At 31.2% G+C, this 21396-nt stretch overlaps 1 protein-coding gene across 1 annotated transcript; it reads left to right on the top strand.

Annotated features, from left to right (window-relative positions):
* The first annotated feature begins 12003 nt into the window (after nucleotides 1–12003).
* Nucleotides 12004–14811, top strand: LOC149213796 (cytochrome P450 78A4-like). The gene is made up of 2 exons (XM_089392120.1): nucleotides 12004–12957; nucleotides 13918–14811. The coding sequence occupies exons 1-2, from the start codon at nucleotides 12094–12096 to the stop codon at nucleotides 14545–14547; spliced, it is 1494 nt and encodes a 497-aa protein (XP_089248246.1). The 5' UTR covers nucleotides 12004–12093; the 3' UTR covers nucleotides 14548–14811.
* The last annotated feature ends 6585 nt before the right edge of the window (nucleotides 14812–21396 follow it).

The following is a 21396-nucleotide window of genomic DNA, read 5'->3' as shown; positions in this document are numbered from 1 at the left end:
ATAATTATTACAAACTCTTACCCTGCCAGAAATATCCTAATTAATTTATCTATGCTTAAATTAAATTAAAATTCCGAAGTCTATTCACTCTATTTCAATACAGTGAAAGGAAAAGATTACAAAAAAAAATTGCACGTAAATAGTAGAAATAATGTAAAATGATATTATAAACATTATGTTATTCATTCGAAAAGAAATAAAATTTATCAATCTTTTTATTGGAAGCTTTCCCATACACTACATATATTTTAAGTTATAAAATTATTTATTTTTATTAAAATTTTATTGAATTAATATTTATTAAATTATTTATATTAATACTAATGTTAACGAATATCTAAATTTATTTTATTTAATTAAGTTGATAAACATGTTTAGTTTGAAATAATACTTATACAATTTTAATTTAATTATCAATAATTATTAAGTGAATGGTAGAAAAATAAAATGTTTGATATAATTAAATTAACTATAAAACAAATTATATACATTTACTACATATTATTTGATTAAATTGAATTTAACAAAACATCTAAACTTAACCTATTTAATTAGGTTGATAGGTATGTCTAATTTGGAATAATGCTTATATAATTTTAATTTAATTATCAATAATTATTCAGTGAATGGTAGAGATTTAATCTTCACTATTCTAAAATATTCATAATACTATACACAAATCAAAGGTTGAGATTTATCTCTAAAGTAGTTATGTCTTTTTAATTTAATTAATTAATTAAAAAATTTGCATATAAACAAGTGTCATATGAAGTGAGTTATGGTTTTGTATCATATAATAAGATAATTAAACCATAATATTATAACAAAACTTATTTACATATTAAGAATCTCCATAAAAAAAAATGAGAACAAGTTTCTAAGATTAAAAAAAATTATTCCATATTTTTTAAATATATATATATATATATCTAACTAATATATTAATTATTTTATATAATAATAATAATAATAATTTATATAACTAATAATTTAATTTAATTTATATAACTAAATTAATATAAATTATTTTTTATTAAATTATTTCAAAAAGTTACCATCAACCATTATTTTATTTTAAACAACAAAATATTATTTAAAAAACATGTCACACATAAGTAGAAGACAAGTTATATATGCTGTTAAGTTCAAAAATACGTCACAAAATTATTCAGAGGAGCCACCATTCTTAAAGAATTAAGAACCACACTCTGTGTGACACATTATATTTAAATAGAAATATTAAACAAATAAATATAAAGTATATCTAAATAATTTAGATGTAATATTTAAACAATATTTGGCTTGTAAATTGACCTTTGTTTAGAGGGACACGCTTTAGAGAATTTTGTAAAATGTTATGAATATATTTATACATATGTTTTTTAATAAAAAAATGACATCTTATTAAATTTTGTAAGAAATTTACTCGTGAAAGTTTTCATATATATTATTTTATTTTAATAAATATTTAGAATTATTATATTTAATTATGTTTTTCTAATTTTTTAACAAAATATTATTTAAAAAAATCTTATATAAATAACTTAGATAAAAAAATAAATAATATACATAGTTGAGTACTTCTACAAAACTAATCTATATATATATATATATAATATATATATTAATTAATTAATTAATTAGATATTTAAATAATGGTTAAAATATTTTATAAATAATATACATGGTTGAGTACTTCTACAAAACTAATCTATATATATATATTAATTAATTAATTAGATATTTAAATAATGGTTACAATATTTTTTTAAAATCATATCATAATATTTGAGGATAAAAAAATAAAGAAGGATACATATTATAAAATGTTATTTAAAAAATAATAAAAAAAATTGAATATATATTTTGGAATTTTTGTTCATTGTATTTTTAAATATTAAATTCAAAAGTTCAAAAATATGATAAGCCATTTTTCTAAACACAATTTTGAACATATTACATTTTGTTTTTTGCTTTTATTTATTTGCATTTTTAATAATTAATTAAGAAGTATAAATATAAAATAAAATAAAAAATAATTAATTAAAGATGTTTATTTAAAATCACATGTTTACTTAAGATAATATAAATATGTTAATAAAACACAATAAAATAAGTATATATTAATATAGACGTATTTTTATCAAAGAGATATAGAACAGTGGGTGAAGGAGCGTGCTGTTAAGGCGCTCCGTAAGCAAAGGTCACCGGTTTTAGTCCCACCCATATCAAAAATCCAGCATGGTTTCCGTTGGTGCGGCTCAGGCCGGTGCGATCCCCGTGTGATTTTGACGGCTTAGATACCCCTAAATCGTGACCTTTCAGCCACAGGGTAAGCCTTACCCACTTATCAACCAAAAAAAAGTATATAATAATATAGACATTCTATCTAAAAACATACCATGTTGATTTAATGTTAATCTTTTAAGCTTAAAAATATTTATAAGGTAGTACGAAATGTTGATTTAATGCTAATTCTTTAAGTTGGTTGATTTACTGCTAATCTTTTAAGCTTAACAATATTAATAACGTAGTATGGAATGTTGGAAGTCTTGCAATTATTCAAAAAAAAATGAATGTAGTATGATTAGATTTCTGCACTCTTAATAATGAAATAGGGTGGCATAAGTATGAAACAAATTGGAATATGATCAATACAAGGTGTTTGAATATATTTAGGTCTATAAGTCAAATAATTTGGCAATTGATATTTGTTTCCAAGGATAATAATAAACAAGTCTTTAAAATATTATGACAATAATTATACAAATTGGGAAAACTAAAAAAAACACAAAACAAAATAAAAAGGGGATTTAACAATGTATTTATGTGAAGATTTCATGTTCAACATTTCATATATTTAAAATCAATAAAAAAATTAATGTTACTACATTTAATTAGTTATTTAGTGTCTCCATTCTTATCTCAAATTTTATACTGAATGATAATAATTTTTTGCTTTTAAATTAAAATTTATTAAAACAACAATTATAAATATATATATTAAATATAAGATACATTATATAAATTATTTTAATAATAAAAAAGATATTTAGTAAAAAAAATTGTTATATATAAAAAACTGCTAAATTATATATATGTGAGAGAGAAAGAAAATATTAATTTAATATTTATGTTATATATAAAAAACTGATAAATTATATATGTGTGAGAGATGGTGAGAAAATCTTAATGCAATATTTAAATAGTAGCTAGCTAAATATAGAAGATAAATTAAAATGATGATTTAAAATATTATAAAAGAATAACATACACTATTTGAAATAAAAAAGAAATTTAGCAATGTTTCTAGAAACATATTATTAGATTTATTTTCATAGAAAAAAATATTTAGAATTATTATATTCAATTATAAATTATTTAATATTTATATTTATATTTTTAAAATTATATATATATATATATATATATATATATATATAATTAGGCCGATAGGCCTTCCTATTGAAACAGACTTTATCATAAATACATAAATTAAATATATATCAAATTATAGACATTATTAAATATAAATAAGATATCACAAAATTATTAAAATAATTTTTTCCATATAAAAGATGAGAACTAAAAATAAACTCTCAATATTACAACATATAAAGAAAAAAATGTATATAATAAACAATAATAATGATTTGCTAGCAATAAATAAAGTTTAAAACAATATACATTTAGAGGAACTATGTAATAATAATGATTTCCTAGCATACAAATTGACATTTTCTAGCAATAAATAAAGTTAAAAACAATATACATTTAGAGGAACTATGTATTATATCTTGAAATGTTAATGTTACATTTTTAAGAGAGGTTCTAAATATAATAAACAATTTTTAAAAAATATATTTTCACACATATTAAAATATATATAAGTAGAAGGTTGAAATTCCTATAGTTGTTCAATATATTTTAGTGTAGTATGTATAATGACTTTTATGTGATATTATCTACTATTTTATTATAGCATTATATTTTTTTTAGAGTTTGGTTCCATATTTTTACATTTGTTTTTATTTTTCTTTTATTAGTATTTTGAATAATCAACTAAGGTATATAAATATAGAATTTTTTTTTTAACAATCGAAGATGTTTATTAAGTCCATATGTTTACTCAAGGCAATAAAAAAAGTAAAAAACTGAATTAAATAAATGTATGAATGGCTAAGTCAATTCTAAATAGTATATGTATACCATGTAGAGTTAAAGGTCGAGTCTAAACATTTTATGTTTTGGTTTGTTTCACCCAAATTCGATGATACAATTCTTGATGAGATCATAGTTTTCCATTATTTAAACTACATTTGAATGCATTTAATGGATTTGGTGCCTTGCAAAACCCCTATAACACTTGGTTTGTACTTACTCAACAAACTCAAAAATGCAATTTCAACAAATTTTGATTGGATTTTAGGAAAAAATAATAAGAAAATATACCCCAAAAAATTGTAAACATGGAACAATTACATTATACTAGAATTAAATGGCTTCCAGAATGCAATTTCAACAAAATTCGATTAGATTTTAGGAAAAAACAATCAGAAAATATACCTTAAAAATTGTAAAACATGGAACATTTACATTATGCTAGAGGTAAATGACTTCATGCAAAAAGGAATGCATAAAAAATCCTAATTCAACATTATTTGATACTTCAAATGTTGATTCAACCTAAATCATTTGGACCCAACAACATTAACAACATAGTATTAGATATTGAAAATAATTAATTATTCAATAAAAATCAATTTTATTATGATTATATTTTTGAATTCTTGATAATGAGATATCATGATATAAGTACAAAAAGAATCAAATACATTCAATCCAATATGTTTACTAAAATCCATAGATCCACTTAAGACAACATATATGCTAAGAAACCCAGTGGAAAAAATTGTGATTAATTTTATTAGCCTAGTATAAAATGCCATGTACTAAGTTTTTAAAAGGATACATGCAAACGTGCTTATAAGGAGCCTTGAGTCAACATTATTCCACTCTTAAAAGTTTTATTAGCCTAGTATAAAATGCCATGTACTAAGTTTTTAAAAGGATACATGCAAACATGCTTATAAGGAGCCTTGAGTCAACATTATTCCACTCTTAAAAGTTTATCGTTTTTAGTAACTTAAAGTGCCACAACAATTACAATATGTTGAAAGTTTGTAATTATTGAATGAGAATCAATGTAGTATGTTTATATTTCTTTAATCTAATTCTCACATGCATTCTTAACATTGCGTTAAGAGGTATACATAAAAAATAAAGTTAAATATAATGAATAAAAGATCTTTATTTAAATCTATATATAGGTTTGCTAAAGAAAACACATATATGTTAAAACATAATTAAAAATAAATGTATAGTTGCCTAAGTCAATATGAAATGGTACAACACAACATGTATTAAGAGATAAAAAGGTTTCATGTAAAAATATCTTAAAAGGAATTTAATTCAACATTGTCCGAGTTTTAAAAATGGATTCATTATAAATCATTTGAATTCCACAACAATAACAATGTAGCATGTGATGTTGAAAGTCTTGTAATTATTCAATACAAGTTGACGTTTGTGTGTTTATATGTAACTACTCTAATTATCACATGCACTCTTAGCAATGAATTAAGAGATATCTCTGCAAAAAGTAAATGAAAAGTAATCAATAATTGTTACTAACATAGATTCACATGTCACCCCATACCAACATTGTAATATATGCACAAATTGTTAATTCATTTTGAAATAACACAAACATACTATATACTAAGTGCTAAAAAAATTCATGGTACAATCATGCCACTCATGACATATTTAAAAAACATCATTCTTTAACTCAACAATATCACATGATATAGTACAAGTATGTAACATATTAAATGCTTTAGAACTTCATTTTTTACTAAACAATATCTCAAATTGCATAAAAGTATCATCTACTAAGGACTAAAAAAGCTTCTTACAAAAAGTTTCGTACATAAAACCTGAATCAACATTATGTGACTCTTAACTTAATTCATCATGAATAATTTGAACAATATTAAAAATCTTCTAATTCTTCACTAGAAATCAATATCATATATTTAAATCCCATAGCTTTAACTCTCAAATGCATACTTTTATATATAAAAAATAATCATAATTATTTACTTAAATTCACATATCACCAAAAACAATACTTTAATAATTACATATTTTATCAAATCATTTTAAATTAACACAAACACATTATGTATTAAATGTATTAAATATTTAAAAAATTTCATTGTAGAAACATACTAATACCATATGCTTAAAAATCTTCAATTTAAATTCAACATTACCTCATACTATAATACCAATATACCTCATATTAAATATTTAAAAAACTTCATTTCTCACTTAGCATTACTCCTTATCATAATAAAGACATACAATGTATTGAGTGTTTCATAATCTTTGTTATTAATCCAATATAATTCCATACTATATTACATATTTTAAGTTTTAACGCACAATGTATTAAGGGTTTCATGATCTTTATTATTAACTCAACATAATTCCATAATATTACATATTTTAAGTTTTATTGTGCAGATACATATTATAGAAAATTTAATTTGTCATTCGACATTATCTAATACCATAGTGAAAATATAAAATACAATAACAAAAATTTAATTTGTCATCCAACATTATCTAATACTATAGTGAAAATATAAAATACAAAATATGAAAATATAAAATACAATAATAGCTAAAAAAATTTCATTAATATTTTCCTTCTTATAATACAAAAATACAATGAACTTCATTCTTCACTGAACATTATCCCATGTTATACATGTTTAAAGAGTTTCAATTTTTATCCAACATTGTCTTAAAATTATCCCATCCTTAATTGTTGTAAGAAACTCTTAACATTATCCCACATCCTTAATTGTTGTTAGAAACTCTTAACATTATCCCACATCCTTAATTGTTGTAAGGAACTCTTAACATTATCCCATCCTTGACTAGGCAAGAAACATCTAGGAAGGTTAGCTACCTTAATTTCACACCAACCATGAAAGGATTCCTTAAAGTAGACACACAATGCGGATATACCTACCATTTTAATAATGATATACACACATTATGTATATATACCCACATAACAATTTAATAATAAAACATAAGAGTGTGTAATGCTCCGGTCATCGAGGTTGATCGGGCCAGGTTGACTGACCGAAATTGCATAAATTTTCGGGTCATGCTTTGTAATAATTAAGACTATTTCTCCCACGAACCTACCTCATCGATGCTTTATAGGTATTAAAAAAAGGAAGAATATTGCAAGCAATCTCTAAGGATTGGCACAAAAAGAACACAGGATGATCAAATTTGCACAATGATTAGCAATCTCGATTGTTCTAAAAGGATAAATCAAGTTTCCACAATGATTAGAAAGCTAGGCCCCTGGACAACTCAAACAAAAATAATAAAATTTCCAAAATTCGGAAAAAACAAACCTAAGGATTTTGCAAATAAATAAAACGCAAACATAGACATAATCACTGGTCTTTAAGAAACACATTTTAAAAACTTAGAAGCGTACACACTCATTTAAATAAGAAGTCGAATATAAAAAAATTGTAAACAAAGGATATATTTATATATAAAGCTGTTTTTGAAATAAAACCTTAACATATTTTTAATTAAATATTTTATTTTTATTTTTTTATTTTTTCATACCTGAGATAAAAGGTCGGAAAAAATTTCTATCGAATTTTCGCTAAAAATGACTCAAAAACAAAACAAAAACATCTAACAATTAACTTACTCTTTTAATGTTATATTTTAAAAGTCAAGGTAAATTATGCAATAATCATAAATAAAAATACAAGCAATCACACAGATAACAATAATAAGAAATACCCTAGGAAAAACTCAACTTCGGAGAAAAACCTAGCCTAATAGAATTCTATCAGATCTTGGCCAAAACCCTGACTAAGCTTGTCAGGGAGCCCTACTCAACCCTTGGTCCCATACACTGACCGGGGAGACCCTGCTCAACCCTTGGCCCCTCACACTGGCCAAGGAAACCCTGCTCAACCCTTAGCACCTTCGCGCTTGACACGCTTACAATGGAGACTAATAAGTCCATTTATAGGCTTCTTTCCAACCAAATATAACTGGCATAATACCATGGGCCACAAAACCATGTGCCCAAAGCCACTAGTTGCAGACTCTCATTCTCGAGTCAAGGTTAATCCTAACAATCCCCCCTTAAACTTGACTAGGGAATTGATATGGATCTAACCCCCCTACATATCAGGGAACTCGAGAGAATCCCTCATGCTCCCTATTACTCTAGACTTTGGGGTACGCATGTCTATTAGATCTTACAACAGTATGCCCAATTACATCATCTCCATTATAATAAATATATTTCTTGGTTCATTGCTTCTTACATTCCCTTACCTTGCCTTTCTCCATGCATTGCACAATTGACATTGATGTCTATATAAAAAGAATGCATCTATTGGATTACATGGGTCACTAACTATTGTAACTGCTAGTCTTCTAGGAGTTCTCTTCAGGTACATGGTTCATCAATAATTAATTTGCATACGCATCTTTATGTCCACTTGTTTTCTCCTCCTCTAGCAACAAGACCATCATACATCCACTACTAGAATATACATTCAACGCTTGAAGCCCAAATGATTTTTTTTTCTTCATAAAATCTAACCTTGTCGACCTTCTCCATTAGCTCCTGCAAGAGCGAATTCTTGACATCCTATTGGGCCTCGACTCCTTTTTCTTTTCTTTTTATTTCTCATCTGCCTTACTCAAGACAGAAACCTTTTCTTCCTCGTAAAGCATGTTATGGTGAACATAGATGTGATGTCACTTGATCTAAACCTATACTAATATAATCTTGCCACTAATATATGGTTTTACTATTATCCATTTTAAAGAAACATCACATACCACCAATTCCAAGTGCACTTTAAATAACACAATAATTGTATACCATTGTTACCACTATCATGTTTTAAAAGGCAAGGTAAATTATACAATAGTTATAAACATAATTAGAAGCAATCACACACATAAGAACACCATGAAATACCCTAGGAAAACCCAAATTTTGGGGAAAAACCCAACCTAATAGAATTATATTAGATCTTGGCCAAAACCTGACCAAGCTTGCTAGGGAGCCCTACTCAACCCTTGGTCCCGTAAACTAACCAGAAAGACCCTTCTCAACCATTGGCCTCTCACACTCACTGAGGAGACCCTACTCAACCCTTGGCACCTTGGCGCTTGGCACACTTACAATGGAGACAAATAAGCCTATTTATAGGCTTCTTTCCAACCAAATACAACTAACATAATACCACGGGCCATAAAACCATGTGCCTGAAACCACTAGCTGCAGACTTTCATTCTCAAGTTAAGGTTAATCCTAACAAAATATAGTTTGTTAAATAAAAATGATAATCAATATATATTTAAGAATAACCACCAATTATCTATATCTTTCTTATTAAATAATATATATATATATATATATATATATATATATATATATATATATATAATGTAAATGTATCTTTCATTGTTAATATAATGTAAATACATGTGCATATATATATATATATATGCACATGTATTTACATTATATTAACAACGAAAAATACATGTACATTCTTGAGAATGTGGGGGCATTGTGCCTCTGGTGCATCATAAACCTCTGTCCTTGAGCGGGGAAACTAGAGAAGAAGTCACAAAAAATTCTTTGCCCCTTGAAGGGGAAAACCAAAGATAGAAGTTATGCTAGTCATGCATACAAAATTGAGTAAGGTTGACAAAAAAACAAAATTAAGAACTATGATCCTAGTGGCTCTAAGCCAATTTCCAGTAAAACCAAACTAGCGGGCCAAATTGATCAACTTGAGATAATCCATTGAGCCCAAGGGGTTAACGTCATCCTATGGTGGGGCCGCACTGAAGTTGTATTGGAGCAACACTAGAGTTGTCTTGCACCTGCGCGTTGTTCTCTTAGCCTGACACTTCTTCGAGGATGTAACAACCATAAGAGCTAGGACGAGGAGGGGAGGAAGGGGGGGCCTCCACCACGGGAGGAGGCGGAGCACAGACAATGTCGTTGTGAATGGGGAGGGATGACGAGTAGAGGCTTGGATGATTGGGGGAGAGGACAAACCCATAGGGGGAGAGTTTGAAGGCAAGGGAGCAAGGGAAGAGGGGGAAGGCATATTAGGAGGGAAGTCAATGTTCAAGTCCTTGAAAGTCCTTTTGAGGGAGGAGGAGGCATGGTTGTGATAAGCCAAGAGCTCTATAATCCATCTAGTTTCTCCCGATTTCTCCCTCTCCCTTTCCTTAAGTTGGCGAGCAACCCGAAGCATGGGCCAACCACCACTTGTCACAACCTCCTCTGATTCAAGCACCAAACGCCTTATGTGGGGAGGAGTGCCATAATCAAATAACATGACAGTCGTGTTATCGTCAAAGGTGGGGGGGGGGGGCTCTACCCCTCCCCTTGCTGGCGCGATGCCCACGACCTCTTTCATAATTCATGGTGGATTTGCAGTGGTCAGAGGACACAGAGTGAGGCTTGGATGAGGCAGAGGACACAAAAGGGAGGTTGGCTAGCTTGAGAGACCAGGGTTTGAGAAGAACGACCAAGGGAATGAAATGTAGGGAACTCATGTTGCAGAGTTATATACTCAGGAATGATAGGTAAGGCAGAGGGATGGGCGTGTGAGGACAAAACTTGTCTGATGTGGAATTTATTACACATTGAAGCCATTTGTAGGAGGACTGTTGCAAGGTGGGGAGCGCCGCTAGTTTCGCTGGGAGCACGTGGCCTCGCCCATGTGATCACCCAAATATGGGGTAAATTATTATAAATATTATTCATGAAACAAAAATAATAAAATTTCATATATATATATATATATTTAAAGATGTTGTTTAATGAAGCTACAATTTTATTTGAATAGTGAATTTTTTGTCACAATTTGACGAAAAATTCTAAGGAATCTAACTGTGGGAGTATTTAAATAATTTTTTTACAGAAAAAATAGATTCGACACCATAAAAAATCCTTGAGACCGACACCATCAAGAATCCTTGAGGCACCCAAAATCCTACAACTTAACTGCTACAACACAGATTTTAAAAAATTTTCACCAATATTTTTTTACGATCATACTAGAATTTCTATTATTTTCCCCGCAAAATTATAGCCTCTTTAGATTACGGTCTCATAAAACAACGTTATGCACCAGCGCACCGACTTTAAATGAAAAAGATTTCTATCGAAAAGGAACATGCACGAGAATTTCGCAAATAAAGAAAACACACGCATAATTAATTTTTCATTTAAAAAACAAAATACACACGCACACAAGAAAACAAGCATAGACCAAATTTTAAAACAAGAACACACAGTAAGATTGCCTAAACCCTAAACCCTAGTCTCTCTAACTCTAACCCAGCGTCTAACCATTGAGCCCAAAAATAACGGCTGTACAAATAAACGGAAGCAACAGAATGGCGTCGACTCGGTTACTGCCGCAAAATGTGAATGGAATTTTAGAATTAAATAGATTCTCCCGTTTAATGTCAATTTTACCTGTGAATTCATTCTCTTTCCTTCTCCGCATCGCTCTTCCCTAGTCATTTCCATGCAAAAACTCTCCAGCTTCCCCCTTCTTCTCTTTATAAAGCGACCACATACTCATTGCAACATACTTCATTCCATCGTCCCCTCTCCGGATTTGGATTGTTTCATTCCAATCTAATCCAATTTCCCAGAGCTCTTCACGGCTTCTGAGGTTTTCTCGTCTGTCCATTTGAGAATCATCGTTCTAGAGACGTGTATTCATTGAACCAGGAAAATTAGAATTCCCCATTTCCCAACCTGCGATTTCAAGCTCGAAAAAGCCATGGATGCCAACGACCATTCGCATCACTTTTCTCAGGCTGAATCTGGCCCTGCCTGTTGCCATTAACAACAAGGTTCTTACTATATTTACCCCTGAAGCATTTTGTAATACATGGTTCCTTTTAGTTTTGCTTATAGCCATGGCGTATGTTCTACTCTCTTGGCTTTCACCCGGAGGTCCTGCTTGGGGCGGTTCCCTGAAACGGAAACCCACAATCCCGGGACCCAGGGGATTACCGATACTGGGAAACCTCACTGTCATGTGCAGCCTCGCACACCAGCGCCTTGCTTACTTGGCACAAGCCTGCAATGCTCAGAAGCTTATGGCCTTTAGTATGGGTTTCACCCGCGCAGTCATATGCAGCCAGCCTGAAGTCGCCAAGGCGATTCTTAACAGCTCGGCCTTTGCAGATAGGCCCATTAAGGAATCCGCTTATCAACTGATGTTTGATAGAGCAATTGGGTTTGCTCCATACAGTGAGTACTGGAAAAATCTCAGGCGAATTGCTGCTCTACACCTCTTCTCTGCACGAAGAATCTCTGCCTTCGAATCCCAGAGACAGGCCTTGACGAACTCCATGTTGGAGACCATTGAGCTGTTGGCGAAGTCACAGCCCAATTCTTCTGTGAAAATCCGTGAGATTTTGCAGAAGACTTCGTTGAATAACATCATGGGGTCAGTCTTTGGGAGGAGTTACAGCTTTGGCTCTGGAGATTCTGAGTCTGAAGAGCTGGCTTCAATGGTGAAAGAGGGATATGACCTCTTGGGTATCTTCAATTGGGCAGACCACCTTCCTTTTATAGGATTTCTTGATTTACAGGGGATCAGGAGGAGGTGTTCTGACTTGGTTCCAAGAGTGTATGCATTCGTCCAGAATATCATTGAAGAGCACAGAGCTACTCCTGCGAACATAGACAAAGGGGATTCCGACTTCGTTGATGTGTTACTGTCACTGCAGGGGACTGAGAAGCTCAGCGACAGTGATATGGTTGCTGTTCTCTGGGTATGTCCACAGCTTTTGCTTCAGTATTGAGTTTTGTTTTCACTTCATTACTAATTCAACATCACCCTGTTTCACTTGACTATATTGCAAATAATTTGTGGATTTGGGTTTTAAAGTATTGGTTTTATTATTGCAGACTACAGAGACATGTTGTACACACACTTGCTCTGTATCAGTTGCATTGAATTTAGATATTAGCATAGACACAACTAAAATTAGGGGTTTGATACGCACCGCTAAGTTACAAAGCTCACGGATGTTTATCCAGAGTTAATATAACTGGCACACATATTAAACACTGGAATTTTAGAACTATATCAGAGTAGGTGGGTTTTTATATATTGGAGGGAAATGAATTCTGTTGCAGGTTGGTAGTTGCTAAGAAGGCAGTTTGTGTGGTTGGTTTAATGTTTCCACTGAGTTAGAATATCACAAGGTATAAATTGCATGATCGGTTTGTTTAACAAGTATTGATTTTGCACATGTTTGGCAAGGTCCTTCTTGTATATGATTGGCAAGGCCAGTTTTGTATGATAGGCTTGATGGTTTGCTGGCATCTCTTTAAATTAATAATCAAATCAGTCATCTCTTCGGCGTGTTTTCTGCCCGCATGCTAGATGATTTGTTCTCTAATTATTTCACTACTTCGTGCCACAAGTCTTATGCTATGTGATTTTTAAACCTAGTTCAATTCTTATTGGGAATCCTGACATCTGGCTTTGGAGATCCACACCCTTTGGTTTTATGTTATGTGAGTATCACATTCTATTTACAGATGTTAAAAATATCCTTGTTAAATATGCGTATTTATGTTTGCTTGATGGCTTTTGATTCATTATGCTTATGTTATAATGGTGAAATCATTGGTGGGTTTTTAAAATCGAATCAGTTGTCTGTTTGGTATTATGGCCTTACCGTGATTTTTTATTAATAGCTTACTGGTGCATATGGGTTTTGCAGGAGATGATCTTCAGAGGTACTGATACTGTTGCAATTCTCTTGGAATGGATTCTTGCAAGGCTGATTCTTCATCCCAACATCCAGGCCAAGATTCACGAGGAGCTGGACTCTGTAGTGGGAAACTCTCGGCAATTAACAGAATCTGACATTCCTAAGCTCCACTATCTGCAAGCAGTTGTGAAGGAGGTTCTGAGGATCCACCCACCTGGGCCATTGCTCTCTTGGGCTAGGCGTTCCATCCATGATGTCCATGTCGGTGGGCATCTCATTCCTGCTGGCACAACTGCATATGTAAATATGTGGGCCATCACTCATGATGAGAAGATATGGACCGACCCTCTCAGCTTCAAACCAGAGCGGTTCTTGCCATCCACTGGGGGATTGGATGTTAACATCATGGGAAGTGATCTGAGGCTGGCACCCTTCGGATCAGGACGAAGGGCTTGCCCTGGAAAGGCCTTAGGATTGCAAACTGTCCATACATTGCTTGCAAGGATGCTCCATCATTTCGAATGGTTGCCTTCACCAGATCATCCTGTAGACCTTACAGAGGTCTTAAGGCTATCATGTGAGATGAAAGCTCCACTCTTTGCAAAACCCATCAAAAGGAACACAGTACGTTTTCAATAGTGGGGAGCAAACAGCTCCCTTGGCTAGCAACTTTCTTCATTGTAGAAAATGTCCCAGCCATTGTAGATTCCTGTGATAAAGTTTTGGGTAAATTTTTTGCTAATTATTCTGCTGGTATCTTTCATTTTTTGAAGTTATTACGGGGGCAATCAAGAGAAAGGGAAGTCTACATGGAGGGTATATGTGGTGTGGGAACGGACTGTAATGGGTTTTAGATGTGGATTTGCGTAGATGAACCTCCAGGTGGAAAAGTCTGCTGTCCTATACTGTGTGTGTCTGCATACCCAAACTTTTACTGGTAATGAGGTATTGGTTATGGCAGAAATTTGTGTATTTTTGTGATTCTGATCGGATCCGAATATATATGTTAAATATAATGAATGGTGATTTGTCCAAAAGAATGTTGCGTATATATGTCGTTATGCATATGGGATTTCAGCGAGTCAAACTGTAACGGTTTGAAGTTTTCATTTGCTACTTTGTCCTTTTGTGTGATGCCCAAGCAAATCAGCTATTGCTTTTAATAGCCCTTGTGAATTCAAATATGTAATGAAGTACTAGACAACGAGATATTATCATTGGTTCTTTCCGAATTTTGGCATGTCACGGTTCACTAGTTTCATTATAAATGAATTTCCCAATGGCCCAGTATTTGGATGCATTGTAGTTAAAAGGGCTTTTTGGATAAAGTGAAGAAGTTTCTTTTTCTGCAGAACTTGAATTCATGAAGCCCATTTGATATCAGAGTAACGATCAAGAATGAATTTGAATTTAAACATGGTAATTAATGATGTTAGGGTGGTTAATTTGTCATAAGATTGATAATTTTTTTCAGGTTTATTTTTAATAAATTTATTATTATGTTTTGTGCATATTCCTCTTTTTATGAGGAGAGAAAAAGAGAATGGAAATTGTTACAATAAAATTCTGCAAAATAAAATCTGGTCATCAAAATATGAGAATTTTTACATTTTTATTTTTAGTAAATTTATTACTATATATTTTTTAATTAAAATTTTATTATTAAAAATAATTTTCCAATAATATATAACATATTTTTTAAATATGTGAAAATAGAGATTAAATATATATATTTTTAATGCACATTCCACTTTTTAGGAGGGAAAGAAAAGGTATAGAAATTGTTACTACAAAATTATGTAAAAGAAATTGTAGACATTGATATATATGAGAAATGTATGTTATTTTTAATTATTAGCATTTTAAAATTCTTTCATTGCAATTTTATTATTCAAGAAAATAACTTTTCGATTTCTTTGATTAAAAAATAGTATATGCAAATGCTTTTAAATTGAAAATTGAAACATTAACCATCTTTTTTGTTTTTTGAATTAAAACATAAATTATATAATCTTTACATTTCTATTCATGTTAATCAGTCAATTAGAAGGCAGTAGAATTGTTTTATCATCTTAAATCAAATAAAATGGTTTGTTTTATCATCTCAAATCAAATAAAATGGTCTGCCAAATTTTATCTTTTTATTATTAACCATTAATTAGTTAGATATCAGTGGAATTGTTTTATCATCTCAAACCAAATAAAATGGTGTATATGGAAGTTTGACATTCATATTATTAACCGTTAATTAGTTATAAAAATATAATATAACAAACTAACATTTTACAAATTAATCAATACCATCATCTCAAATCCTTTTAATATGCAAAATCCTTTTAACATGCAAAAATTCATTCACAATATCACAAGGTTATTACCACCAGTTTTGTTGGATTTTAATCATAGAAATGATTTGTTTTGTTTAATGTTTTGAAGTTATTTTCATTAGAGTCAAAATATGTAAAGTATATGAGCATTGCAAATTTAATATTATAATATAATATATCAATATGTTGCAATTTAATATATTAATATTTGTTAATACAAATTAATGTATTAATATTAGGTTCATATATTAAGTTGATGTTTAGGTTTATATTAATCACAGTTATTAATATGGTTATCAATCACATTTATTAATGTGGTTGTGCTATCTAGTTAGGTAAATATGATTTAACATTTAACAAATTATCTAATTAATTATTATGAGCTAAATGTAAGTTTAACATTTAATATTAAATTACACATTAGTTTAAACAAATGAACATTAATTCTATTAGTATATTATGGTATTTTGAGTTTTCATGAGAAAACTTTTGTATTTCTTTCAACAATAGTTGGAAATATGAAACGACTATTATTTATCAATTTTTTTATTGTAAGGTTTTCCGTAAAGGAAAATTTGTCTTTATTCATTAAGAAGAAAGAGTACATTAACTTGGAGTCTTGAAGAAAATATTTGCAGGGTATACAAACTATATCAAAAAAAAAATACATCAAAATTCTCAAAACAAGAAAAATCAAGAGAACTATGACCAAAAGAGCCCCTTTGGAAGTGCAATACCATAGACAGCGAATACAAAATTAACTAAAGGCTACAACAAACAAAAAGATAGAAATGGACAAAGAGTCTAGATATATGCTCCAAATAATGACCAGAGGGAATTTGAAGTTGACCTTTGTTTAGAAGGTAAAGGCCTTGTTGTTTTTCATATAAGTTGGTTCTTGCCATTTAGCCAGTTTATTACAACTCAAGTCCATATAGACTTGCAGAGTGAGAACATTAAAAGTAACAACACCAAGGAGTGCCCAGTGGGTTGTAACTTTTTCTTTTGTGTTGGATCTCGCTCTAATGTTAAGCCAAATGCTATATGTAATATTTTCTTGGAGGACCAAGTATGCCCCACCACCCCAAGTATCTTTGTGTTGCACACCGTTAGAAAATCCAATGAATTCAGACATGGGAGCGGGTGGAAAGGATAGATTGTGTGTCATGTGTTGTTCAAACAAAATTTGAATTTAACAATACGCTTTTTTTTCTTTATACAATTTTGATGTCATTGTGGCAATGGTAAGATAAAAGTTACATGGTGGACTAAAAAGATGATTTGCATGACAACTTTTATTCTATAGGGAATTATGATGGTATTAATGTTTACATCAATCAACCATTTTGTGCCACTAACGACTTAGTTTTCCATGTTAGCAATAACAAACAACAAACTGCCCCCCTAAATGATGCCTTATGCCATCATTGAACACACGCTTTAACATAGTTATAAATTGTCCATACAAGATTAACCTTGACATGATGTTTGAGGTTAATTGGACTACCATGGAATAAAGTATGATCATACTCTTGTAAAATATTGTATAAAAGTTAATTTAATTGAGGGGTTTTCACCTGCAACATATTATATATAATTTTCAGGATTAAATGTGTAGTCTAAAAAATCAAACTATGACCTAGGGGTGAATTGGTATTGCTACCAACGAAGTAAATCACATAGCATCAATCATCACTTCCAAGGCGTGCATTCGGTAACTAGGGTTTCTTGGGAGGCCACCCATTTGAAGACTTTCGATTTACATGTCTTTAACTATAGGGTTTTCCCCATAATCACTCTGATTTAACTTGTTGACCCATTTGCAAAGCTTGGATAGGTATTATGTCATATGAGTTAGTTAGTTAGAGATCTCTTCACTCTTCATTTAATTGAGGGGCTTTTGCAGTGCAATGTATTAGATATCATTTTTAGGGTTAATTGTGTAGAGTAAGTCATTAAATTATGACCATATCCATGAGTTTAAGTTTCAACTAACCAATTTTTTCACGACTTTGAATGGTCAACATATCACTCATTACATTAGTTGATGTTCACAATGGTGAATAAGTGGGATTGATACCAACGAACAAAACTGTATACCACTAATAATCAACTTTGGGGCTTGCACCTAGTAACTAGGACTTCTTAGGTGGTCACTCATCTCGAGACTCTTGTAGCTGAAGAAGGCTTAACTATTGAATTTTTCCCTTTACTCTTAATTTAATTGAGAGGTCCTTGCCACTGGAATAATTGATGATATTACTTAGTTGTACAAGTTTGACAAGTTCATGTCATCATATTTTCCCTTTTTTTTATTGCTCATAGTGATAACTTGAGCAAACTTTGCCACATTAGCAATTTGGTCATCTAAACTACCACTCACTGTGACACTTATGTAACTGAAAATATGCACTGGTCTTCCTCTCATTACTTGTAGATATGGCATCTGTGCCACTTCTGTTCTTGACAAACATCATCAGGACAATTTTGACAAATGTGCCTCTTGGCACGTTTCAGTCCCTTTGCAGCGTGTTCACAATGATTTATGTGGTCCACTTTCTTCTCTTTCATTCTTTGGGTTCAAGTACTTCTTAAATATCATTGACGACTTCTCAAGATGCACTTGGGTTTATTTCTTTAAGCAAGTTGAGAGAACTTTTTGACTTGTTCTTGGCCTACAAGATCCTTGTAGAAAAACAATCTGGACATCAACTGCAAAGTTTAAAAACAAATAATGGAAGTGAATATGCCAATAAATTTATAACTTCCGTATTTCCTAAGGAATTCAAATGCAACATATTGTTGTATATACACAACAACAAAATACTATCACTGAAAGAAAAAGTCGTACACTAAAGAAAATGGCTAATTGTATGATTCAATCTATAAGGGATTAAGTTTTCACCACAAAAAAATGGTGTCGCTAAAAGAAAGAATTGTACATTAAAAAAAGAGTTAGTTGTATGATTCAATCTATAAGGGATTAAGTTTTTCCCACAAAAAATAGGCCCTTAGAAAAAGGGCACTGAAAAAGGATTTTGGATGTGAAAACTATGCCATTAAAGAAGAAGTATTTAATAGTAGCAAAAAGCCATGTCGCAGGGAGAATTTGACTCATGTGGTGATGGATGTTGATAAAAAAGGGGGAAAAAATCCCTCACTAGCTTTTCCTATAAGTTCACTTTTACAAATAAATTACTTTATTTAATAACAATTCACTTTTATAAGACAAATGAAGTACAATTTACAATAAAGTTATGAAATAACTTAAGTTTTGTGGAGATGTGTCATTGTTGTCATTGATGGCCTAAGCAAAAGTAAAAAAATATCTTCCTATAAGGAACACTATTGGGCTACTTGATTGACTATCCTACTGGCAACTCTCTAAGTCAACATGTTTATGATATAAAATCATGGATTTGTGTTATTAATGTTTCTAGAACTATGTGTGTTTGCAGGGTGAGGAAGATTCAACCTATAGTTTTCTGTTGTCTGCTCCTTTCACTCAATACTCTCCACCTCCTGTAGCATCTGTTATAGAGAAGATTGGGTACCCAAGAGAGAAGTTAAACAAATTTATTTATTTTTGCTAACAAGAAGTAGAATAGAAATTGAGGATTGATTTATTTGCATCATTCTGCAGTTGGATATCATTATAAATTTGTTGCAGAAGACTATAGCAAAGTGTTTGGTCAATACCTTAACTCTGGGAGAACAAGGACTCTAGTGGATGATGAATTTGTCTCTTAAAAAATGGAGAGTCATAGATAAGAGAGATGTTGGACTTGCACACCTCAAAAGAAATTTATAGGATCAACTTGAAGGATTTATGAAACTAGGTAAGCAACATTTAATCAAGTTAGCTCTAAGTCACTCATGTTAGCCCCATCAAAATACTTGACTGTTCAACTACAAGTCGACCCCAAAAAATACATAATCGACTCTCCATAAAGATGGTCTTTTTAGACAATGTTGATTTGGGTAGAATCGGATGTGCTCTAGCCATGAAAATTGATGGAGAGGCTAAAGCACATGCGATCTCCAAGACCCAGAAATTGTTTTGGAAAATTCCATTTGAATGAGGAGTTATTAAAATAATTAATATTTTTAATTTCTTAAGTCTAAAATTAGGAAAATAAAAATTATTAATGGGTATTAATAAAGATAAGGATGAGAAGCTTCTAAGAGATGAAGATTAAGTCTATTTTAATCTTAGTTGTTGATTAGAGACTTAATCTCGATTGTTGATTCATCAACAGGAAAAGTATAAGAGGAGGCTTGAGGGTCAGTCGGAGAGACACCAAGGGAGACCAATCAGTTCAATTTATAGAGCGGGGTTTGCTGAGAAATTCGAACTAGTGGTCTGGATTGCAGTGAGAGACAATGAGTACATAGAAGAGAGGCATGGATAGTGCCCGAGGACTAGCACAAATATCAGAGAGGCAGACGCAGAGGCAACTGGATTGCGTAGTGTCTAGAGGAACTGCATGGATGACACAAAGAGGCCAAGTGCTGGCGTAGTGAGACAGAGTGCTAACATAGAGGGTCTGGGAGCTACACAGAAGATAGATGGACTGACGCTGAGCCTAGGGGAAGTGCCAGAGGATTTTTGTGGTATTACTGCCGTGTGGTTATCTCTATTGGGTAAGCCAGTTTGGCATCCTAGTTGTACTCAAGAAAGCTGATTAATAAAACCCTCCTCTGCTGCACTGGTTTTCCCACATTGGGTTTTTCCAGGGACAATTGTCCAACACTAACTGTGTTGATGTGTTTGTTTCTTGTCCATGTATTTGTTTCTGTATAATGGTGTTATATCTGCAGTAGAATTTATTTTAATATTCACTGAAGGGATTTCACAAATAACTTATTGGAAAATAAGTAGGTAAAATAAATCAGTTGTTGCAGTAATAGAATTTTTGTTTAGAAATTTTCACATGGTATCAGAGCAAAGAATCAGAGACAGGAAGGGAAAATCAATTATGGGTCAAGATCGTGATGCAAAAACATCCATGTCAGGAGACTCGTGCAGATTTTTAGAAAATTGCACAAGAGATAGAAATTTCATTTTCTTTATGCTGGCTTCTAGATTGGAAGAAGAAGTTGCTTGCGTAACAATTTCTGCATCATCAGAGGTATGGTATATAAAAAATGGAGCCTCCTA

Source organism: Pinus tabuliformis, chromosome 1_1, assembly GCF_031772625.1.
Source record: "Pinus tabuliformis cultivar Carrire ecotype Pingquan chromosome 1_1, CPIR1, whole genome shotgun sequence".
Lineage (NCBI taxonomy): Eukaryota > Viridiplantae > Streptophyta > Pinopsida > Pinales > Pinaceae > Pinus > Pinus tabuliformis.
This window is presented reverse-complemented; position numbering and strand designations above follow the sequence as displayed.

What these genes read in the sequence shown, in the direction of transcription:
- LOC149213796 (XM_089392120.1), top strand. Translation starts at nt 12,094, where the DNA reads ATGGCGTATGTTCTACTCTCTTGGCTTTCACCCGGAGGTCCTGCTTGG. An exon ending in ATATGGTTGCTGTTCTCTGG is followed by an intron (nt 12,958 to 13,917) that starts GTATGTCCACAG and finishes TGGGTTTTGCAG; the next exon opens with GAGATGATCTTCAGAGGTAC.